Source organism: Takifugu flavidus, chromosome 13, assembly GCF_003711565.1.
Source record: "Takifugu flavidus isolate HTHZ2018 chromosome 13, ASM371156v2, whole genome shotgun sequence".
NCBI classification, from domain to species: Eukaryota; Metazoa; Chordata; class Actinopteri; order Tetraodontiformes; family Tetraodontidae; genus Takifugu; species Takifugu flavidus.
In genome coordinates, this window is record NC_079532.1 from 3009815 (window position 1) to 3034805 (window position 24991).

At 45.8% G+C, this 24991-nt stretch overlaps 2 protein-coding genes across 2 annotated transcripts in view; both read right to left on the reverse strand.

Moving 5' to 3' along the window:
- abtb2b (ankyrin repeat and BTB (POZ) domain containing 2b) overlaps nt 1-8227 on the reverse strand; it is a 30324-nt gene extending 22097 nt beyond the window's left edge. Inside the window, exon 1 of the mRNA XM_057050891.1 lies at nt 6871-8227. Within this exon, the coding sequence (XP_056906871.1) occupies nt 6871-7762 (892 nt within the window). The 5' untranslated portion in view covers nt 7763-8227. The remainder of the gene's footprint in view (nt 1-6870) is intronic.
- Nucleotides 8228-9815: 1588 nt separating this feature from the next.
- b4galnt4a (beta-1,4-N-acetyl-galactosaminyl transferase 4a) overlaps nt 9816-24991 on the reverse strand; it is a 79507-nt gene continuing 64331 nt past the window's right edge. The window contains 13 exon segments of the mRNA XM_057050890.1: nt 9816-11457; nt 11685-11811; nt 11997-12150; nt 12827-12899; nt 12971-13124; nt 13447-13826; nt 13938-15351; nt 15668-15741; nt 15960-16060; nt 16442-16551; nt 16659-16728; nt 16730-16824; nt 18567-18633. Coding sequence (XP_056906870.1) covers nt 11343-11457; nt 11685-11811; nt 11997-12150; nt 12827-12899; nt 12971-13124; nt 13447-13826; nt 13938-15351; nt 15668-15741; nt 15960-16060; nt 16442-16551; nt 16659-16728; nt 16730-16824; nt 18567-18633 — 2934 coding nt within the window. The 3' untranslated portion in view covers nt 9816-11342.

Consider the following 24991-nt stretch of genomic DNA (forward strand, 5'->3'; position numbering starts at 1 on the left):
ATGGACCCCAAATTATTCCCACTTGTGTCTGCAAACCGTATCGGTAGAAGAAATATCATTTTAATAATCCTCACAGGTGTCAGGATTCGGTGTCTCTGAGCCTGGTTAAAGCAACGGTCCGCTCGTCTGAGCCGCTTCCTCTGCAGGGACAAAGAGACGCTCTGAGGATACACTTTCAGTTTTTTTCTTTTTTCTTTCCAAAAATCTGGTCCTAAATCAGTTAATATTACATAAGATGGAGAAATGAAATGACCACTTATGAAGCAGGAAGAACCTGTCTCTCTCCATCTGGAATAATGCAGATTATCAAAGACGGAGACAAGACTTGTCCTCACAGCAGTCATGTTCCAGCACACACATCAGAAAATGCTGATCAGGCAGAACCCACAGCACCATGTGGCCGTGGGCCCACACATGCACGCAGTTACATACAGATGTAGCCCAAATTAGTATGGAATGTATCAGACGCCTCCTATTTAGCAACAGATAATGACACTCATCAGCTCTGAGCTTCAGCAGTTGGACAATCACAACCTACACACTTACAGAGGCAAACACGGCTGCTGTTTATGTGCAATAAGCCGCTCAGGCAGCCCAGATGATGCCTCTTCCGACCCTTTGGCCACGCATCCTTAATGAGTCACATCTTCAGTTCACAAAAAAAGGCTTTGTTGCACACTTTCCCTGACAAATGCACATCTTGTTGTGGTTACCTCTGGGATCAGGAGGGTTTATTTTGGTTGCCAGAAGAACTCCACACATGGTGGATGTGCTGTGCAAACCTTATCAACAGAACCAGGCCTGAAACCGTGGCCAAGGGTGTCCTGTTATGACAGAGTTTATTTTCCTGTGCCCGCATGTGTTCTCCATATGGCCTAGCTCTAAATGCTCCCCTTCCCTCCACAAACCACCAGGGAATTCCAGGAAGTCTTACTGTACACGTTTGGGTCTAAAAGTGCAGCGTGAGCCGCTGTGGCTCGGTTAATCACCGCGTGTGTATCTGGGCCGACCTTGAACCAACAGGTGATGTGTTTGAGGGAAAGCATGTTGCAGATGGAAAAACAAATAAAATTCAAGCGTGGGCCGGGTTTTGCTGCTGAGACAGGAAATTGTGCAGCATCTTAAAGTGCCCTGAGTCACATGAGCGTACTTCTTTTGCATGTTTGAGACGCCGAGCTGCCCAAACATCTGCAACGCTCTGAATCACCAGGAAGAAGCTGCAGCGACATGCAGAATTAATTCCACGCCGTCTGAATTAAAATGTGGACGGCTGAAATGCAAATCGCATGCTTGGGTGTCTTAACTTCTAAAATTAGCAGCAATTGTTTGTCCACACGCAATTCAACCAGTCATTTTTAAATGAGAATTCATAAATGACTCCTGCCTATTGTGAAACATGGTTAAACATGTCAGGACATCAAGTGAACATGGCTTCAGCTGATTTACAACATCACTCTTGATATCAGAGGTTGTGGAAATGTGACAAATAATGACGATGAAACTCGTTATACTTACGGAAATGATATGTGCATTTGTTCTCTGAGCTAATTATGATGGAATCCTCCATGGGGAGGCGCCAATATGAGGCCGGCTTTGGATACTTCATGTGGGTTTAGAGCGACCGCAGTAAAAAGATAAAAGGAAAACGATGCAGAGTAAAATCTGGAGGAAGTGGGGGGCTCATGCTGCGTTTGGGTGGATTGATAGATGCTCAGGTTTTATAGAGTAAAGTAAGAAAGACTTGCTGAAAATCACAGCGGCGTGTAATGACTTCAGAGGTTTGGTGGATACTGTGATGAGAGCCGTGAGGGTTTCAAAGAGGCCGCCGAAGTTTGATGTTGGTGTGATAGAGCGACGGGTCTCCACATAGGAGCGGACGCATTCCAGCATCTAATGGGGGGGAAAGAGGAGGGGGAGGAGGAGGAGGAGGAGGAGGAGGAGGAGGACTGCTCAGCAACCTCTAAGGAACTCAAGTGGATTCAGCCCATAAATTAAAAAAATGAGGGTTCACAATAGGACCGTTGGGCCACAACAGTTTAACAATGTTGCTGAAGCTCAGCTTGGATATGGGATCTAATTTTAGCGCAAATAAGTGTGTTAAAGCTTGAACAACTGTGGGGGCGTGGCTTATAGTACACTGCTTAAAATATAACAATGAAGATGAAAGTTTTGAAAAACGACAGAATCATTTTTACTTTGGTTGGAAATTGATGAGATTTTAACGGTCAAAGAGTTCTTAAATCTCCTTTCAAAATTGCAAATGTAGATCAGTACACTCGTTTGCACACACACATACACACACGCACGCACACACACACACACGCACACACACACACACACACGCACACACACACGCACACACACACCGTCACAGATGCTGATGTGTCTTTTCCATTCATGCGCCCCCTCCTCTAAATTATCCCTTTTGGAAAATTGGCCGCTTGTTTTGGGCGATGCAGAAACTGTTTCCAAACATGCAATCTTTTGTTCGACCTGTAGAGAAGTGAGCAGCGAGCTCCACCTTAGTGGTCATCAGCTTTAGGGTTTTCTCCACATTTTTCTGACGGCGTTGTTCCTTTTCATATGGATTCATTCAGATCTGTGTATTCGGTCTAAACTCAACTAAGTGCCCTTTAAAGTGCATCATATCTAAAAATAAGTTCTATAGGTGTAAAAAATAATGAAAAAAGTGCACGATGTGTACAACAGTCACCCTACAGATGTGCAGGTTTGCTTTTCCAGTGCAATGTGTGAGCTTCAGTGTTCAGGCGCCACACACTGCAGCTCTGACTAAACTGGACAAAAAAGTCTCTGAACGCATCACAAAAAGCTCCTTCATTCAGAGCATTTACAAAAACAACAGTGTGGGATTGAAAGGAAAAATAAGAATAATTAAAAAAAACAAAACATGTGCCTAGCTTGGCTTGAGAAGCTTCACCAGAGCTTTTCCTTTGGCCAACACATGCTGACACACTGTAACCACAACACACAAACTCCTCAGGTGATGTCAAGGCACTGCCTCATAACTCCCTCACTAAACCTCCGATAGATTTCAACACACAGCTCAGCATGAGGTCATAATATCTAAACCATACTCCCCCAAATCCGCTCCCCTTCAGCGCTCTCCTAATACCAATAAAACCAGACCGTCCATCCGATCCGTTTGTATGTAATTAAATCCAACAATCAAAATCTGTTCGTACTACTTTGAATGGCTCGAGTGTCACTGGAGCACGTGCACACAAAGTGAGTGAGGTGTGCCTATTAGCAGTTACAGTGTGACTGATGGTTGACATAAGCATTTTAGGGGGGAAGGAAGAGGAAATCTGGGGTTTTAAGGGATCTTTGAGGTGTGGGGTTTCACTCAGCAAGATTAATCTTCAACGTTCAGCTGAACAGAAGCAACACGTTTGCTTTCTTTGCAAACCACCTGAAACGTTTAGGGATAAAAGATGCTTCTAAAGACATCCTATGGAAGGCTGTTAGCTCTGATTAGCATCCAGATACCAGCGCAGGTGCAGCAGGAAGTCTGGAAGCCACCTGGAACAGCCACCCTGGCTGCGACCCCAGTCGTTCAGCAGCAGGCCCGCTGGATTCACTCTGAGCTCAATATCAATCTGAACAATCTGTCTTCCCCTGGACAGACAGAATAAAGACTGACGCTCTCCTCTGGATTCAAAGAATATGATTAGAAAGAATAAAATAAACATGTGATGCCACAGAAAAGTGTCCATTTTCCTTCGATTTAAAGATTTAAACCAACTTCAAAAGAGGCGAGTGAATAGAAGCAGTAAAATGCTACATGATTGCGGTCGCACCATAATATTCATCACAGGCTGGATCGATGTCACTGGTTATGCAACGCGGTGATGAGTCGGTGATGGTGCATTAGCCGTAAAAGCGTTATTCGCCGTCCCTAAGAATAGCCTCCGTGACTGCACAAGTACACTGGAGCAAAGAGGAATGAGCGCATTCGGAAGCCTGTGCACGGCAGCGCTGCGATGCGTTTGTGTTTTCACAGCTGGGACCAGACAAAAACCCAGTGCAAACAGTGACATGGCCCATCAGCGCACACGTGTGTGTGTATGTGTGTGTAGTCCCGGGTGGTACGTACAAACACATTCTGGTGTTGCAAGAAGGATTAACCCCTAACACTGTATGATTTACAGTCTTGACTTCAGAAATGGCGAGCTGCTGTTGGTGTGCACGAGCTCCCTCTACATTTATCCACGGAGGTATTCAGTCCAAACACAGGAGTGCAGTTTAAACCTCTTCCACCACCATAAGTCCTGATGTTTTCCAAAACCGGACTTGACTTTACTCCAGATTTGTGGAGCAGGGAATGTATTTTGGTTTTCCCCATCTGTGCGACCACAGTGCCGGGCTGCCCTCTCTATCTTTCCTGCCTGCTGTTCCCACGCCTCTTTCTGGACTAAATACATATTTAGGGCAATAATGAAAAGCAAACTGCATGCTCTGCTCTCTCCGTTGACTTATTGCTCACAGTCATTTTACTACGGAGCTGCCACACAGGGATTGTACTTTTCTGTTAGTGCTAGACTAAATGAAAGTTTATTTATTTTGGTAAATTGTACTCTCAAGCATGAATAGCCTCTGTCAGAAAGTCCCCACTGTTGCACCGTACAGAAACAAAGGTTAGCTCTTTGCAACCTGCAATTTTCCTGGACCGGACTTGCTCGAGGTCGAATCGCTGGTTTCGATAATTTGCTGCTGCTTTGACAGCTAAATTGGGGACCCAATAAAGGCACCGCGAATGCCAGGAAACAATGCCAAGTCTCACAAACGCTCAAATGAGTCTAAACTTGGGTTAAATCAGCACCGAGTTTAACAGGCGTCGGTGTGCCAGTCAGGGAGATCCATTCTTTCACAGCCACTTCCACTCTGCATTAGTAAAGCCGCAACTCTGCACTTTCGGAGACCCACCAGTTCCATCGATACAAATTATACTAGTAAGAGCGGGCTTTCACGTGTAAACAAATAAAACACAAATGGATTTCTCTGCTAAGCAGCACTATATAGCAAGTTCAGTGGATGTGGAGCCTCTTGTATGCATGCAACACAGGCTTTAATAGGCTGTGCATGTGTGCACGAGCGTGTACATGACTAATGAATAAGATCCTGGCACATCACTACCGGGCCGCTCTAATGCACTCCCCATGGATCAGAAGAAATAAACAGATAAAGATGAAGTGGACATGAATGCAACAGCAAAGGGAGGGGGAGTTTGAAGCCAGGGCCAGCATGAGAAAGAAGGAGGAGAGGAAGGAAGGAGGAGGGAACTTTCAGAATTGTTATTGGAGCCAGAGAAGTCATTTCTGACTTAAAGAGTTCCAGATGTGGACCAGCTCCTGAGAAAGAAGAAAGAGGCGTGGAGATGGAGAGAATTCAAGAGAGAGAGAGAGAGAGGGAGAGATAGAGGGTGATTTAACACGCACTGGCCTTCTACCTCCATGATCATCAGTTTTCACATCCAAGACATCAAGTTGGAGAGAATAAATTAGACCTTTGTAAGTCAGTGAGGGAAGCTTTGGGGCTCGGTTTGAGGTGTCAGGTGGTAAGGTGGGAGATGGGTGTGTGGGTAGCACAGCCCAGTCCCGGGCCTATAAAAAGCCAGGGTGGTCAGAATAATGGTCTGTTGTTATTACACACACAGATGCGAGCCTTTTCCAAACCCGACGACTGAGCTCACCCAAAGAGGGGAGCTGAAACCCAACCTAAAGACATCTGGTTAAACACTGGGACAAAAGCTGCTCTTTAAATGATTCTGCACATGGCCAGATAGCGGGCCCGTCCGGTGCACGGTGCTGCGGCCTGTTATTTTTAACACTTAATGCTGTGCGCGTAATGGCAAAAGCAGTGAAAGTGCAACAGTATATGAAATGTAAGGTGTAAACTGTGTCTGCTTCAGGGGGAATGGGAGCAGTAACGGTGCAGCGCAGCAATTATGACCCCTCTCCCCACATCTCCACCTTCTCTCTACTGTCTGTGTGGATGTGCACGCTGAGCAACCCCAGCATTTGTTTTAACTCCCTCTGTGTCGGGCTAAGCTGCACAATCACGCGACAAAAGGCCATTGTTCTGCGGTAGAAAAGCTCCGCTCCAGGGAGCTGATCGAGGGCCACAAACAAAAGCTCTTTACACTGTCCCAACAAGCTAATGAATCAACTCCACAGCAGGCTGCCAAAAGAGCCGCAAAGAGCGCAGCGGTTCCGCCAGGGTTCAAAACAGAGGGAGGAGAAGATAAGTTTATTAAGGAGGGGGTGTAATCCCGAGGACACTAGCGGCTTTAGCCGGACGTTTAAATGAACAAGAGAGGAGAGAGTGATGTATCGTGTGTGGGTGAGGGTGTCAAAGGTGGGTGAGAGTCGGCTGGATGAGGAAACGGAAGAAGCAGAAGGGTTAGAGGTGGGAACCAACCCTGCATGAGTGATGAAATCACTGTAAACACAGCGCTGGGTGAACGTACAAGCCTCCTGCCTGCATCTCCGAGCCCCCTTGATCACAACAGCAGGACAGGACTGAGGACTGACCGATGGACTTGACAAACCTGCCATTTTAACCTCCATTCAGGAAAAAATACTTTTGTTGTTTGTACAGATGCACTATTGTTTCCCTATTCTGACAAGTTAAATTGGCATCAGGTCTATCAAACCCTCACGCACAAAGAGCGGCTATTGTGCCCAGCAGCCAGCCAAAGTTCACCTTTTCCACCCTGTGAGGGAGTGGAAACTAGTGAACTGAGAGAGAGAAATTGGGGAGACATAACTCTCATCACCATTGTGTAGTAGAAATACACAACATGCTGTAGTTGTATGTGTTGGTTTAACTGTGCTGAAAGGTTTTACTCACCGTTGGCGTTTTTCCCGCAGATCAGGTGCTCGTAGTGCTGCAGGACCCCCCACAGCTCGGCGTCATTGTTCACCACCACCTCCAGGGCCTCGGCGGTCACGGGGGCGCCCGCTGACCCTGACTCCGACCCCACATGACCTCTCTCGGCCATCAGCACTCGACTTCCTATCTCCTCTACCAGGGCCTCCATGCACGCCGTCAGGCAGATCGCCGCGTACTCGTGGATGCGCACGGAGATGCGGGTGTCCACCATCCAGCGGAAGAAACGCCCCACGGAGAAGGAGAGGCCGCAGCGCGCCGACTTGCCCTTCCGCAGCAGCTCGCCGGCGCTCATGCTGTACATGGAGATGGCTTTGACGGTGGCGGAGACGCAGTGGTCGGCCAGGGCCCAGCTGAGCACCAGCCGCATGGCGCTTTGCACCTCGAAGCGTGTGCAGCGGCAGTGCATGACGCTCAGCCGCTGCGCCTCTCTGGAGATGCGGATCAGAGCCCTCCGGAGGAGCGCGGACAGCCTCCTGACAGCCTCAGCGGAAAAGACAGGTGCACTGCCCCCTTTCCCAGCCCCAGTCTCGGCTACTTTGCGTAAAATCTTGGCCACGTCCTCTTCCACCCACGGAAACTCTTCAAGCTCAGGTAAGCGGGGGCACTTGGAGAAGATGTCCTCCGGGTCCTCGGGTAAGACAGTGTTGACAGTGTCCCAGCTGTTGTTTCTGCTGTTCATGGAGCCGGAGTAGTACCACCAGTTGCCCCGGTGAGGGGCAGTCATCAGGGCCTGGGAGTTGGATTTGGAGGATGACAAACTGAGTGATTTGCACGAATCCCCAGCTCCGTACCCGGAGTCCAGCGTCAGGTCCTCCAGGGTTTTCATGTGGACGTTGCTCAGACCAGCCATAATTGTGACACGGCTCTCCGTAGATGCTTAGCGGGAGCGGCAAACCTCGACAGCGGCTTACCTGGAAGTTTGAATAAAGTAAACGAAACTCCGCCGAGCCGGACCGACTGGTTACTGGTTATACTGGCCGGACATGGTGATAAACAGAGCTCCGAGTAGGGCAGCCAATATGCACTTCTATCAGACAACTTAGCAAAAAATAAAACAGTTTGTGTTCATAAACTGTCACAAAAAGTTTCAAGTTCTCACCGCCTCACCGGGCGCAAGAACCAACTTATTTGAAGCGTCCGCGCTCTTTAAAAACTGGAAGGAGGGTCTCCCCCGCAAATGCCGACCCGACCGTAATCGCCGAGATCTGTGCCGCTACCACGAACACAAGCTGCTTCCTCTCGACTGCTGAAAGTGAAAACTCATCCCTGTCCCGTCCCGTCCCGTGTGGAGTTCGCTCAGAAGCAGCCTGTCGGAGAAGCTGCGCTCCAGAGGCGTGGGGGGGGCGGGGCAGCGGCAACACGGAAGCGACTTCATAGACCAAGCGGAGGGGCGTGGCTCCTCACAGCCAATCAAATTGTTCGAAGAGTTTGCAGAACGAAACTGTTTTCTGTTAATTATAAGCCGATTTCACCTTTTAGTTGGCCTAATGATGGCCTAATCTCACCTGCAGAAAAATGACTGGATGTATAAAGCCCTGCGCAGTTGTGTTGGAGGGGCTCAAAGATGGGTTTTTTAAAGGTTTTCACTAAAAGCGCGCCTCAAAAGCGTATGTGACCCTGCAAATAAACGTGAATGCATGTGTGTAACATATAAGATAATACCCTCTGGCTTAACCAATTGGATACCTGATGACAATGTAAAGGCATGGTAAAGGCACGAGCAAATCCTCCTATGGAACTTAAGCTTTGGGATACTTCTCGCCACTCACTGTTATTCCAAGTCAGGAGGTGAAACGTGCGTGAGGTAAAATAAAACAAACACTGCAGAAAAGGCCTGTACTGACCTGTCTTCTGTCAGTTCACACTTACGGGAACGGGTGTGTCTTCTGGGAACACAGCACTGTTCAGTAACAGGTTTTAGTACAAAGGCCTGTGTATCATTTCAGGTCCTAGTGAAATTCACATGAATCTAGAGTGTGACAGTAACTGTAACCTCAATCCAACTCTGGACTTGAACGTAAACTTATTCTTAATCCTCAAACAGTCATTTTAAGTCATAAGGACCAGCCAAAATGTCCTCAATTTTCAGCAAATTGTTATAACAAGAACACAAAATCAATAGTTTGTCTAAGGAAATTGACCTTCCATTATCCTCACCAGTTTTGAGCTGTGAGATAAGAAGACACGCTAGGATGGAGAAAAGAAAAACTCAGCAGTTCCTTTAAGATGTCATGCATCGGTGTCACAGATAGTGTTTCCTTCATCATCTCTCTGTGTGCGTACATGAATCCGAGGGGGAGATTTGGACTGGGCCCACCACCTGGAGCGCAGTACCACAGAGCTTGTATCCGAAAAAATATAAAACAAAACATTCTGCAAGTGATTAAATGTGGTCATGGAATCCTGTCAGCCCTGAATCCAAACTGTCAGTTTCATAACTTTTTCTCTCTGCGTGGGTCATAAAACACAATGGACATATTATTAGATCAGCCAAGTGTGTAACTGTGATCTTAGCCTCATAGGGTAAACATTGGCAGAAGGTTTAACATGATATCAGTGTTGACTCTGAATGTCTCACAAAAGCTGATCAGAGGTGGAACGTTTTGTGATCTCACTTTACCTGCAGTACATTTATGGAAAAAGTAAAAATACATACTGATTGACAGCTTAATTTCGCATGCATGTGTCTTTTTTACACTCCTAAATAGTTTTATTGTTTTATTACAATTGATTCTTTTCTTAACCGTGGCTCAATATGTGATTTTGTTTGTTTTTAAATCAATGTACCATATGTGCAGTTCCAAACACAGTGCCTACTGCATATATTTGAATAGAGCACCCCCCTGCGGTCAAAAGCGGTAGTTCTGTTTTACAAAAACTTCCAAAACAAGAACCAGAACATCTAAAATAAGCATCAAAGTTTATTTGCAAAAACAACAACGAATCAAAATAAAAGTACAATACATTCTTAAAACCTTTCTATACAAAACAATTTCACAGAAATTACCTTGGAACATATATTCCTATTTTCATGTATTTTATCATCTGACACACACAAACCCATGTCAGCGTTAAATTAAGTACAGTATAGACTGTTTTTCCTGTAGAGGCAAGAAGGGTCTTTGAGGGCATTTTAACAATCGTGTAGCCGTCAACGGATCGTTAACAACCTTTATACCCACGAGACACACGTCTCCTGCCACTGCCTGTAAGACAAAGTATCGTGCTGCGTGACCGCCAGCGGTGGGAGGAGCTGTGGGCTCACATGGTCCGAGGTTCTTTTGTTAGTCAGTAGTACCATCTCCTGCATCCATGAGGCCACTGGCTAGCAATGACAACGGTTTCCTACTTCTAAGATAACACACGGACATGTCGGTAATCTGTCACATAGAACCAGATTTCCGTGTTTTACAGTGTATCAAAATATCCAGTGACAACGGCGCAGGTTGATAAATAATCCTATATCTGTCTGTAGCTGTCTCCTTTTGGCTTTAGTTTAAAAACTTCCTGCAGTCAAACCCTGATAAAGGCACACATTTATGGAACACTCACGTGTATAAAACATGGACAGGATTCACTCCTGCTGGAGCGGAACACACACTTTGAAGAAGTGTGAGAAAGTGTGAACTTCAATATATAATAGCATTACTGTATCATCCATAGCTTCATTTGCATTGAACTTAATTTTTTATATGAATTCAGCTGTGACCAACAGCAGAACTGTGGGTGTAGTGTGTAAAACTGCAGTGTTTTCTAAAGTTTCAACTGACATTTGACCGACACTGACGGGACGGAGGCAGAAATGAGAGCGAATAAAACAAAAGAGGGTGACAAAGAGGCTGTGTGGGAACGGGGCTGATGTCTGAGTTTCAAACAGGGCCTCAGCACGGCTCCCTCACCTCGGTCATACCGGTTAATAGGATCCAGCATATAACAGATGATGCGTTTAAGATATACTGGTTACAAGACTTTCTCTACTCCACCTACACCACCATGTCTCAAACTATCCATATATCACATTTACACACATTCTGTTATATTCCAGTGCAAGAGTGTGTTAAAAAAAAACAGATTTTCTAAGTTTTCTTTTGATTTGTTAGGGAAAAAAATGTGTACGGACGCACACATCATACACACTGTGTATGCACACACGCAGCTGCTCTCCAGTCTAAAAACACTGTACCAGAAAAAAAGGACAGAGAAGAATAATAAAAAAATTACTTCTTTCTGCACAGTAAATCAGTCAGTGAGATAAAATGAGTTTATCTGCCAGGTGGCTCGCTTGTTCAGTCAAGTCTTCATACAGGCAAATTTTCAGGGGCCCATTCCACAAAAAGAAACAGGCAGAATTCAGTACAGTAAGCTCAAATATGTGTGCCTCACTCGCGCACAGTGGACGTGCAGGAACGTTCGGGAGTCCCTAGAGGGCGCTAACCCTTAAGTGTTTTCTTATTCTGAGCGTTCCACATGCCTCGTTTGGAGTGGTAGTAGTGAAAGAAGTTCCTCAACCGTAGTCTCTCTACCTCCAGACCATTCTGTAATACCCTGTAGGCCAGAAAAATGCAGAGTTACTACTGGCAACTACCCACAATGCTTTGAGGGAAAATGATGAGAACTACTGTTTGTGGTTGTAAAAAAAGTCACTGGTTTAACTATATATAACAAAACACACTTTAATTCTTCAATCTAAATAAATAAATAACCTACATTTACAGACTAGGTACGTACAGTAACATTTTAACAAGACCATCTGATGTTTTGTGGTAGTTTACCTGTCCAGCAGCTCCCAGTCCTCTCCACCCCAGCGGTCCTTGAATTCCTCTGTGTTCATGCCGCCGATCTTATCAAAATCTGACTTGTAGATTCCAAACAGACCAAAGCCGTTTACCTCCCAGTATCCTGAGAAAAGAGACCAAAACATTTCAATCGCTGGTCCCATTGCTCCCTGTTGCATCAACAGACATTAAAGGACCGGGAGTATCTGATTGTGACGCAACAGCATTTAGCCGCGCGTGTGAGCTGAAAGCAAAAGAGCGGCCTGTCGTACGGCGCGAAAGATGCTCATTTCCATGCAAGTGCGTTACCGTCGGGCTCCCGCGGAGAGCTTCCGCAGCCGAGTCTCATGACGATGGGAGCGAAAGCGAGGCGTCCCTCCACACAGTGCTTCCTGATGCTCTCCAAGATGTTGAGAGGAAAGTGGATGTGCAGGTCACACAGGAACACGATGCTGTGGCTGTCCTGCGAGAGGAGGCGAGAACAGAAACGTTAGGGACACGGAAGGGGGGAGCACTGTCATTCGATGGGAACTGCCGGTTATTGGGGGATTGTGTGATTACAGAAACTAATCTGAGGAGAAGCGGAACCAGACGCCTCAGCGGAGGCATCAGAAGCCTGTCTTCACTTCGCGAGCCTGCAGGTCACCGGGATGTGAGTGACAGCCTCTCCATCCTGCCCTGACAGCGATGACACTAAACCGCCGGATCAACGTCTGTCCAATTCCCCAGCAGCTGCATGCCCCCAGTGTGTGGGTCTGCACGAGTGTGCGATAAAGACGCAGCGGGACAGAGGTGTAAGGGCACGTGCGCACGCGCACACGCGCAAGTGTGCACAAATAACCTGTGAAATGAATGGATGTGACAGCTGTGGCGTACAGATGACAGACGGAATGCGGCGAACTGTCGGAGCGATTCCCTGTTGCCCGCAACTGGAGAGGACGGATAAAAGCGGGGGCCTCACAGGGAAGGCGGGGGGGACACACGGCAGACGGTTCAGGCACTGAGGTATTGATTATGCATGATGGTTTGTTCTGGCTGTCTCTCAAGTCAGTAACTGTCCAGCCAATGGACTAGAAGTGGCTTTTTTCCTGCCAGCTCTCATAGTGTGGTCCAGCCTCTGTGTGTTCGTGTTCTCTGACCTCTATCGTGTCCACTCCGATCTGGAGTCCCGCTGAGCGCTCAAAGTTGCCTTCTCTCCGTAGATACTCGTATCTAAAAGAAATGAAGCGCACCCATCAACTGGAAGCCTCAGAGGTCAGTCGCCTCAGAGGGGACGCACGCACCTGGGCACACCGCTCTCTCTGAGCGCCTGCTCCACGTCCATGTCCTCACTCTCAAAGTCGACGATGATGATGCTGAAGTTGTCATCCTTAGTCTGCCGGTGGAGATTCTCCATGTCGGAGATGAACTGCTGCACCCAGCGGGCCTGGTTTTTCACTAACAGGCCAGAGATTCAGACAGAAAATGAGCTTCACCTCACAGTTTATGTTCATGATGTACGTTTGTAGCACAGAGCAAACAGCACCAGTAAATTAACAAATTGATGACATTTCATGCATTAATATTAATAGCGATTGGCTAAATAAGGCTTTTTAACAAAGAATGTTTGGCATAGAGTTCTGCTAAAACAGTAAAACTACATGAAAACTTATTCCAGCACATGTCAAAGAAGGTTTCTTTTTCCGCTCATGAGGTAATTTTCTTCCGTATGAGTAATAAATGAGGCTAAATAAGAAAAGAAGTGTTATTTCAGACTGACCTGGTACCACAAAATGCACCATGACATCTTTTCTCCACTGCAGCATGACGGGCTGGCAGAGCAGAGGCTTAGCATAAGCGGTGCTCCCAGGGGTCACTCCAGGACGGGAGGGGGACTTGTTGGACGGTGTCAGCGGCGGAGTGGCGAGGCTGGACGTGGCGGCGGACGGAGCGGAAGCTGGCGGCGAGGCCAGGGCTGAGTCAGTGTTCTCCAGACTGTCCTCTCCCTGCCTGCTGCGGTGGAGCAGCAGGTAAATGTATTCCGACAGGCGCACCACGCTGCGGCCCCTCTCCATCAGCTCCAGCTCCACCAGGTAACGGTTGCCTCTCGCCGAGTCGCGCCGCTTCTCGATGTTGATGATGCGCAGCAGGGTGTAGATGCTGGTGAGGAGGCAGAGCCGAAATGAAGAAAAACGACCAAAGTCGCAAAATGGTACTCGCGCTTTTCTAAAGCGTGACCACATTAGCATTTCTTCCCCCGTAGCCTCTTACCCTCCGTTACGCTCGTTGAGCTTCTCCATGTACTGCGCCAACACATCGACCACCTCGCTCTCTGCCAGCTGGAGGTTACCCGACACGTTGCAGCGCAGGTCGTTCCAGTCAGAACGCAGCAGCTCAAAGTCCATGGGATTGACAGAGAAGGTCCTCTGCCAGTTGATGCTGTCCTCTGCCCACCCCGGCCGGGCCTCCACCTCCTCGTAGCTGTAGTCCGACAGCTCGCCTTCCTCAGGCTCCGGCTCAGGGTCTGCGTCTGGATTAGAGCGGTTTGCGTCCTGGTCGAGTTCTGCCGGGTTGGGCTCTGGGTCCAGCTGCTGCTGGGATTCAATAATCTCTGATGTCCTGAGGTAGGAGGTGACCCGTACTTGAAGTGTGTTTTCTGTGGAGTTTGACCTCGGCAGTGTAACTGGAGCGTGATGGGATGGGGTTGGGGACTTTAGTTTTCTGGGTAAGTCAGCAATGGTGCTCTGTGAATGCCCCCCATCCCTGCTGCTTATCTCTGGCTGTACGGGTCCTGCTGCTCTGCTGGCTGATCTCTGTGTGCTTTCATTGTGAGGAGATGACCTTTCTTCTCTTGTTGGGGGGTTCGGCCACAGCTGGTAGGGACTAACAAGACTTCTCCCCCCTGGACGCCCTTTAGGACCCAGATTGACTAACTTTGTGGTCTTCCCAGTTTGGTACAGAAAGACCCCTGGAAAGACTTCTCTGGGGTAGCGAGAGGCCTTCTCCTCCTTCCTCTCTCGCCACTGCTCCCTCTCATGCTCTTTCTCCCGCTCTTTGGCTGGTCGAGGCCGAGTGATGTAGATCTTGTTCTCCTCTCTCTTCTCCTTCTTGTTGTCAGTGAACTTGTTGAGTCTGAGCTTGGGGCTGTGGGCGGAGTTGCTGAGAATCTGTCTGGCTTGGCTGGTCAGAGCAGAGAGGGAGGACTTTTGAGCAAAGAGGAGTGAAGACTTCATTTTAGGCGGCGCCTCAGCTCCTTCTCCTCCTTTCCTGCCCAGACCCAGTTCTGAAGGATCGCTATGCAACCAAGACAATGATCTTCCTCGGACAATATTGTCCATGTCGGGCTGAAGCGCCCCTCTGTGAAGCTTCTTCAGTCCCTTCCTGATGTCCCGTTTGATGTTTCCATTTGTATGATCTCTCCCCCAGTCTCTGTCTCTGTGAGGAAAATGTCTCCTTCCTTTGCGGTGCCCAATAATGTCCACTGCTCCCTCCTCCTCTTCATCTGGGTCCACATCTTCCTCTTCTTCCCCTCTGCCAGCTGGTGTGGGCCAAGGCTTTGAGCGGTGCTGGGAAGGGTTTGAGGTGTGGCTGCTCTGACTGGGACGGGTGGGCTTCTTGGGCAACTGCGTGCCAACTATTTCTGCTTCATCCTCTGCGTCTATCATCTCTTCTTCCTCAAGGAAATCTAAACATGCGAGGAGGAGGCAGAGTTAAAAACCTGAAGAAATCCTGGGTTAATAGTGCGAAACAAAGATGGATGACGGTTCATCTCCCTGTACAAAGAAGAATCAAGGGCACTAAAGCCAAAGCCTGATCCTGAGGAGTCCGTTTAGTTTTCAGTTTGGCAGAAATAATGAGGAGTCGCAGGGTTTACTGCAGCCCCTACAGAGTGCAATTTCTTTTTGGAGAGCTTTGGTGCCATCCATCTTTATTTGCGGGCTATGCTAAATATCTGTGATGTGTTTCGATGGGCAAGCGTGCTCGTGGTCATTAATAGATACCATCTGGGTTAGGGAAGAAGAACGGCCTGTCATCTTCTTCCTCATCCATTTTCATATATTTGTAGAAACCAAACCTGCCAAACAAAACAAGACACACGGAGGTTGAGGATTCCACGTCCCCTGTAGCATAAATAATAATATATGTAATCTTGCGCTGAGAGATCCCATGAATCACTTCTATCTGATGATCTCTTGAAAACTTATTTTATATAATCAATGTACTTCTTCATAATCATATACGAGACAGTGAAGAATGTTCCTGCTGCTCGCTAAGTGATTAAAGCATCCATACTTCTCCAGGTAAATGGGGGATTCTCTGTAGAAACACTTGTTCTCCCGTTCCATGTGGGTGAGACGTGTGAAGTCATTGGGATAAACGAAGGACAGATAGACCTGCGGGAGGAAAACAAACCTCAGAAACAGCCAAAAACTCATTGATCAGCATTTTACTGGATCAGCATTAAATCACTACTAGAAACACCATTTTCTATTCAATACTGTCACGATGCCGTCAGTTTTTTTTTTCTTTAAACACTGATTTCCTGCATTTTATAGTTTTCATTGATTCCCACCGATTTTGATTAACTTTGCAGCCACTGCAGTAACACGTATCATCCTATAGAGGGGACCAGAGGTCAACGCTGCCTTCCACCTTCTCCCTTCAGCGCTAACTCAAGCATCCACTTGGTTCCCCAACTCGCTTCTGCTGCACTGGTAGAGGGAAATGTTCTCTCCTTTTGTCTTCCACATGAAAAATAAAGAGCTGTGACTTACGAATTGTAGGCCCTGGTATCTAGCGATGGGAAAATCTTTGACGACGTAGGTCGGCGAATAAAGGCAGGCTGGGAGAACATTTTCCAACCGGGACGGGTGGATCATGGGAGCTGAGCAAAAAGGGATAAAGTCGGGTAAGGACTTAGGTCAAGCGCAGACAAATATTGTGCAATGATAACAAAAGGAAAGATCAGAGAAATGATAACTGTAGATTTACTGTTGAAGAAGGTGTCCCTGGGGTCTGGCTTCAGCATATCTGCTCCGTGGTGCGCGGTGCTGCTGCCCCCCCAGACCCTGAGGCTGAACGTCCTCTGGGAGACGGCTGTGACTGGCCAAGGTCTGTGGGATGTGATCCACTCTGTTCATCTTCAGGCTGGACTCGTCTTTAAAAACAGCCCACAGAGGTGCAACGTGAGGAAGAGAAGAGTGGAAGAGTGGAACGTGAGGAAGAGAGAGTGAAGAGTGGAACGTGAGGAAGAGAAGAGTGGAAGAGTGGAACGTGAGGAAGAGAAGAGTGGAAGGAAGTTGCTCTTATGTTGGGACCATTACACATGTGGAGGTATAGAGTGGAGCCATAAAACTTGCCGTAACTACATTCAGACACCTTCAACCCACAATTTGCCTGGAACGTTTAGCCTTTTAATGAAAACTCACTTTTTCAGGTAGTGATAGATGTGTGCGCGTTTCCAAACCTCAAGTCTGCAGTTTGTGTCGCGCATTTACAAATAGATGTTAAAAAATGGCCCCATGGCCAAAGCCAGAGAGACCAATAAGGACATAAAAGAAGAAGAGAAATGAGGCGCACAGAAACAAAAGGTTGGAGGAAAAATACAAAAAGTTCTAATTCTTCCAATCAATAGACAGGGAGGAGAGAGATTAATGACATTTCAGGAGCCAAGGCCTGATGCAACAAATGCTTTGTAATTAACGATGGTGAGCATCATTTTTATTCTGGAGAGACCACAGCTTTTTCTTTTATTTATGTGCAGAGGCACACATAAAAAAAACTTAAGAAACATTTGTTGGTAGCACAATACCAGCCTTCACATTAAAAGAAGTAACCTCTCCAATTTTTAATTAGATTTTCACCAAAGAAGCATTGATGAAACATCTCTATTTCTATAGAAGATAGTCTTCATCTGTCCATCACGAGAAACAAAAAGTCAAGCTAATGAACTCAGCTGACTGGAGGAACAAACCAGTTTTCATCCATCTCTCAATGTGTGGCCTCAACTTTGAAGCTGGGGAAAAGCTTCAAGGGAGGAGTCAGGATTAATGAATGGAGGGAGGCACGAGAAGACTCAGCAATGCTAAGACCCAGCAGGTGACCACATGCACAGCACAAGGCCTCCTTTTTCTCAGAGATCCTCACAGAAATGGCAACTATCCTTTAGCAAACTTGCAGCTTTACCTCAAAAAACCCAGAAATCCCCCCTTGTCATTTCCCCCCAGAGCCGTCTCCCTCCCTTATTAACTGCACCGTGATAGTCTGCTATTCTTGGAGCTCCAGTTTGACATCAACTCAAGAGTTTGTGCTTTCATCTCTGCAACAAATGACACCTATAAAGAGAAAAAAAGGGGGCATTCTAACAGATTCAGTATCTCCTCTTTATCCCACTCAGCAAAGACAATCTGCTGCTGCACTATGCAAAAATACAGAGGTGGGGAAAAGGAATACCAATTTAAGCCATTAGCAAATGAAGATGGGAAGATTCGCAAACTCTCAGAAAAAGCCCAAATACAAGGTCCATTTAGCTCATGATGGTTTTGGGGTGCTATTATGAGTTTGGGGGCCCTTCTATGTGAAGTAAGCATGTTTTCCCCATGACCACAAGGGATTTTCCCACACATTAGGCAAATTGGAAACACTGATTTTCCCCCAATGGCTGATGGCATGAACAAATGTGTGTGCTCTACAAAGGACTGGAGTGTATTCATGCCTCTTGTTTAGTGGCTGCTGGGACAGATTCCAGCACCCACCATGGCCCTGATTACAAAACAAGCAAGAGATAACAGAGAAGGGATGGATGCAGAAATCTGCAGAGGCATCCTGTGAGGACCTTTAAGATAAGCATGACAGAAAAGAATTCTAGGCAATGCATCAACAGCCCCTGAATGGTCTTACCTGCGTACAGGGAGATGTAGGCCGAGTCTATCACTTCATATTTCAGACCAGGGAGGAATGGACGCCACTGTGTGTAAGAGCAGACAGGTAGAGAGCTTAAGAAAATGGCTACTGGTGAGTAAAAATCATCCATCAGTGTTTGCACCACTCAACTGTGATCCCTGTAAGCATCCCAGTTTTGCACTAATACATGAAACATAAGAAGGGAAACATGAAAAAGAAGTGCTATTCATTAACAAGGAGTTAAAAAAAAATAAGGCAACGTGCACAGAGCTGTGGGAAAATGGTGACGAGGAAGATCTCCTGACCAATGTGAGGGGAAAAGAGAGACAGACAGACACGGAGAAATAAAGGTACAATTCCTCTAAATAGATTTCACAATTACCGTGTCACTTCTGGTTACTGGGGATATAATCATAGGAGACAGGCCATTTTCTAACCTCCGGGCTGAGAATATAAACACCTCCTCTGGCTCATGCAAATTCCTCTGCGTAGCTACGCGCACAACAAAAACACGCACACATACGCTGTGTGTAGCTTCAAAGCAATCCACATTTTATTCTTTTCTAACACCGACAGCTGATGGGCACAGGCCTAGTCCAGGATTTATTTTGTACGGTTTACAAGTCCCCCCATCAGTTGCACACACTGTGGAAAAAACATAAGAAAGATAAACAAGGACGCAGCACGCCGCGGTGCCGAGCTGCAGCCAGATGCATCTCAGCGGGACACCCAGGACCTTAAAAACAGTCTCATCTGTTTAGAAGTGATGGTCCTCAAGGTTAGGTCAGCAGGTTGTCAAAAGCATACTCAATGAAGGACAAAAGTAGGGGCAACATAGGAGCTCAAAAGAAAATTAGGTGGATTAGAAAACAAGAAATTTAGAAGCAGATAAGACCACATAGACCTGATGAATTAATGGGCTGCATATGTCATTCATTCTGAAATAAAAACATCGGCTGTTGTCAAAGTTGCGTGAGATTCAGGTTTTCCTTTGTAAGTCAAAGAAAGAAGTGAGGGAAAAAAAGCCCAACGTTCGGGCTTAAACAGCATCCACTGTGAAATGCTATTGACAGGACGCAGCAGGATGAAGCAGAGGCCTGTTTGTCAGCTCCGCGCAAGTTCAACGGAGGAAAGAAAATCAATATCTGAGGGGAAATTATAAGAAAAGTTACAGAGCGAGATGGCAACGGGCAGCTTGTTTTATCACATTTCATCATGCTTGGTGACACCCAGTAACATGAGCTTCTGATGTTGCTTTTATTACGATGGAAATAATGGCTGCTGCTCTCATGTCAGGGTGTGATTTCATGTCCACTGAAGTGACACACACACACACACAAGCACACAGTTTGTTTCCCTTGTTTTATCATGAGCGGCTTTTTTCGGATTAGGGGTTTATTGCTTTTGAGGGAGCTATGTGCAGGCTGTGCTTCTGTTCATTTTCTTCAATATTGGCTCTACAATATCCGAGGCACTACTGGTACCAAGCTGCTTGGTTAACGGGACACTTAAGAAGTACTTCAGAGGAAGTATTTAATGTGTTTCAGAGTATATGTTGGATCAAAATTGGAAGAAGAAACATTTTGAATAAAAATTAAATATTCTCCATCCATCCATCCATCCATCCATCCATCCATCCATCCATCCATCATCCATCCATCCATCCATCCATCCATCCATCCATCCATCCATCCATCCATCCATCCATCATCCATCCATCCATCCATCCATCCATCCATCCATCTCCTGTTAAAACATGCCCAGAAAACATCACCACAGAGAATTGGAGGCACCCTGATCAGATGCCCCTCTCAGTATCTGCTACACTACCACTGAATAAGTCATTTTTGCTTACAGGATGTGAAAAGAGGGCTTTCTTTACTTGGCAGCTTTCGCGGGTTGCTAGGCTGCCAAACTTTTCTTATTTTTCGCTCATTTTGTGTATTTAGCTCATACACACCTGGCCATAAACCCAGACTATGAGTGTTTGACACAGGGAACAATCGAAACAAGACAGATGGTCACAAGTCTTTCAATGTCTGTCAAAAAGTGCAATTTCATGTGAGTTGTGGACAATGAGTTACTACCTCTGGTGACTCCAAAAGAGGGGAAGGAAGGAGGAAAACAAGTTAAGTGTTCCTGATGCCCACCGTGGAATCCAGACAGTCAATTGAGATGTTATGATGAAGTGTCAAACGCTGCACTCAGGTAAGAAAAAATTGAAACTGAACTCTTTTTGTTAGATAAGAACAAAATACGGGACTACAAGGTCAAAAACAATCTAAAAGCAATGGAAAGATAAAACTGCTCTTTTGAGAACGTTCAGATAAAAAGAGGAGCCTTTTAAGCAAAAGTGATTTGTCTAAATTACTATAATAACATAGTTTGAGGTTTGGCTTCCTGAAACGCAGCATCTCTAAAAGTAGTTAAAAAAAAGCCTGATCTGTGGGTGGAATTTTTTATTAATAAAAATGTTGGTGACAAAGAAAAAGCAGGACTGTCTGCTCAGTTGCACACGGTGGAACAAGAGGAACGCTGCCAGAGCTCTACAGTGACCTTTCACTCGTGTGCATGTGTATACGTGTCTGAACGAGATTATTGGGTTGGTGGAATTGGCAGATTTGCCGTGTTCCATTAGAAGATGGGAGCAGGTTCACACTGAGTCCAAGTGATGGATAAGAGAACCTAGAGATGATATGAAGGACTTTCTGCTACCTGCGACACTCTCCAGCGCCAGAGCCAAAGGCCCTGACTGCTGTTGGATAATAGGATGTGGTCTTCACACCCACTGTCAGTCTCTGTCCTCTCGTCTGGACATGAAGTTCAACAAAGTGCAGGTCCCTGGACTGCTGCAAGTGAATTTTCCACTCAGTGCTGCTATTTTCCTACATGTTTGAAAATGACAACTGGAACGACAAATGGTGAGATCAATACTGTAAATATGTGCAGGCACATCGCAAAGTTGGTAGCATTTATTTGAGATAAATTGCTTCTGCCACCTTGAGAGTCTTGCAATTGTTTTAAAATGCATGTGGAGCTGCTGTCTGTCGTGCTTTGTTAGAAAAACAACCAACCACTTTTCTGTTGCTATTCAACTAAAATCTGCACCAGGGAGTCATAGAAACATCAAGTTAATTGAAAGGGGAGGCACCAAAGATGAGTGCTAACCTCGACAGTGTGGAAACAAGGACTGAAGCTCCAGGCAGATGATGGGTTCATCAGAACAGACACATTCTATTTCCTGTCACCACCGCTTGAAAAGAGCAACTTGTTTGCTGTCCTGCCTGAGGTCAAGCAAAAACTATTCAGGAGAAGCAGACATGGGCTGTTTGGTTTGTTATGCTGAATTATTAGCCATAGCCAATAATAAAATATGTAGAGAATAGGGATGATGTAAGAGCATGAAGGTGTCTGCGTGTTCTTTAATTCAACTTTCTGTGAAATGTTCAGGACTTAAATATCCAAATGTGTAATTAAACTTGAAAGTCTGGAGACTCTGATTAAGCAGCATTGAACATCGAATTGAAACGCGACATCATGAACTAAACTGTTCCTGCCACCTTACTAAATACTGAGAGCAGCGTCTCTACAGCCTTAGAGCAGCATTTGTCCTGATAAATGATACAGTAATGAATTAATGTGAGTGGGCACTTTCCTTTCTAATGTTGAGACTGGGTGTCGTGTGTGGGATGGTGTTCTTTGAGAGACGTCTGATCGGATCTGTAGGATGAGAGGAGATATGCTGGCCTAAAAGCCACAACACATCAGATCTGCTAATGACTTGAAATCCCAAAAGTGACTTCCCTTTAACGGGACGGAACATGAATGAGGCTATTAAGTCAAAAGTTCTTCCTGATTATGTGAATAGATTTCCCTTAGAGAATGTAAGGGGTGCCTGTTGTCATTACCCTGCAATAAATAAACAATAAACTGGCTCAGAGCTCGATGAGTCAGTCTGAACCTTTTTATATTAGATTTTATTTTTAAATATCATAAAGTCAACACCAGCTTTACGCGTGCGATGTATGTGATGCTACATTAACGCACAGGCCGTGACCTGGGTGCGGGATATTTTATCATGCCAGACCTTGATTTTTCATATTTCTGTAGTTGATGTGTCTCTCTCTTTGATTTTATTGAATACTACACCTCCACTCAGCTATGACATCATCCCACCAGCAAACTAGGCGAGAGGAGAGGTGGCTAAACTCTGGAGCGGGCTGCAACGCATCTCACAACACTATGAAAATATTTCACTTCCATTAGCAGACGGGGGCCTCAGTTCTTAACGTCAACCATGCGGTTCAAAGAGCTGACGCAACAGACTGGTAAACACGAGCATCTGCCAGCAAAGAATCACAGGCAGGACCGAAGTTTCTCTACACTCCTGACCGTCTCCTTTAGCCTTGCAAGAGTCATGAAAACCTCCGCTTTCAACACCCACTCTTATATGAACTCACCACAACTAATTAAAGTACTTTCTTCTCTTCTTCTTACTTCTCTTGTCCACCTCGCCTCTCTTGATTACATTGTTTAATGGCTAATGTTTCTGTCACACTGAGACATTTTCCATTAGGCCAAATCCAAAACTTCTTGTTTTTAAAATGACCCAAGACCCGTTTGACATTTAAGAAATGAATAAAGCAGCACGTTGTTGACTGAGCCTGCCTTCGCATCACGTAAATCTCAAATTAAAGGTAATTTAGTGGGGGAACTTGAGTTTGAGTTTTGCACTGAAAGGGTTCAGTCACAGAGGAGCTTTATTGACTTGCTTACTCATCCTGACATTCGTCTGGTTCAGCAGCCAACAGTTGTTTCCATTCCCAGTGGGACATCATGTGCCCGAGCGCTCTCTTGCTGTTTTCAATGCTGTCTATGTTCCAGACTTCCTGTGCACTCCTTCACTGAGGAGCACATTCAAAGAAGGACCTTTCTTCCTCATTCCCCAAAAGGCTTGCCTTCAGAATATTTATTAATCGCTGTCTTTGAAGAAATTAGCAAATTCTCATGTGTTGCTGGCACTGAATTACGGAATAAAACCACATAAATTCCCTTCGGAAAAGCTGATTGTTGACCATTAAGGATTTGGCTTCAAACTTCTAAGAAAAAAACACTCTATGGCTATTTGTCCCTTAGGAGAGTAAGTAAAGAGTTTCCACAGATTTATGGGAGCTCTGGGTTTATGCTCTGGCCTGGTCGTACTAAATCTGATATTTCTGTCAAGTTGTGAAATGGATGCGACTTAAATCGCAGGCAGGGGTGTTGCAGCGACAGCCCGGCGCTCCCACCTACACACACTCCCATGCCTAATGTTGATTTGCTGTGTGACTTTGATATGCTTCATTAAACCATTCCTCCGAATAGAAATCCACTTTAATGGTCTCAAGGCTGGATGCCTGGGGAAGGGTAAAAGTGGGTTCAGACAGAGAAAAACATGCTTTTTAATCAGTCGTGATGTACATATCTGCCTAGTTCTTTGGCAGATATGTACTCCTCTTCAATAGGTAAAAGAATAAAAAACAGGCATCTATTGTATTAACTTTCAGATGCTGGCACAGCACAAACTATCTCTGCATGCCATTGCCAACTGTTGCTTTTCTTCACTTAAGATCAAGTTATTTAGATAAATGTTGACATGTTGTTCAATTCTTGCCTGAGAGCGTGATTTTTAACCTAGAGACTGAAGTCTAATCAATTCACTTCTAAAGAAATACCCTAAATATACAGTAATTCCCAGTGTTTTCCTTCATCAGTGTTCCTCAACCCTATCATGAGGTTGTCCAATGACCAATTGCTGTTTTAGTCCTGGTTGGTATAATTTACATGCACGTAATCAGCAGAATATTCATAACACACAACAAAGACCCAGAATGCACCACAGCATCAGAGAGGCATTTAAAAGACACACTTGACATTCTCCACAGGCTACAAATACTGGAACACATAGGAGAGTGATCAGACTGACACAAACGAGCTCTCAGAGTCCATCAGCACCGGAATGGAAGGTTTGTGGAAAATAAACAGTTAAATAAAGCTCCAATAATACTCTAACAGAGTTTATTAGTGAGACATTAATAAAAGAGGAGAATGGCCAAAGGCAACTAAGCCAGAGTTTGCAGACAAACTGTGAACAAGGTAAAAATATTATAAACCTCGAGGGATTTACACTGACAACGCAGGCCTTGAACAAAGAGAAGAACTCCTGGTGATGGTCATCGTGACGAAGATAACCCAGGGCTACTCAGACACGCATTACATATATTCAGCAGAGGTCTCTTTAGATTGTCTATGCTCCCACTCACGCCAGACACGTGCTGCTGAAACTTCAAAATTAAGCACCACTCCCAGTGTGTCATCTCTGATCTTTCCCTGAAGTGGGAAAAACACATATTCGGAGCAAGAGAAACTGTGAAGGAGTGTGG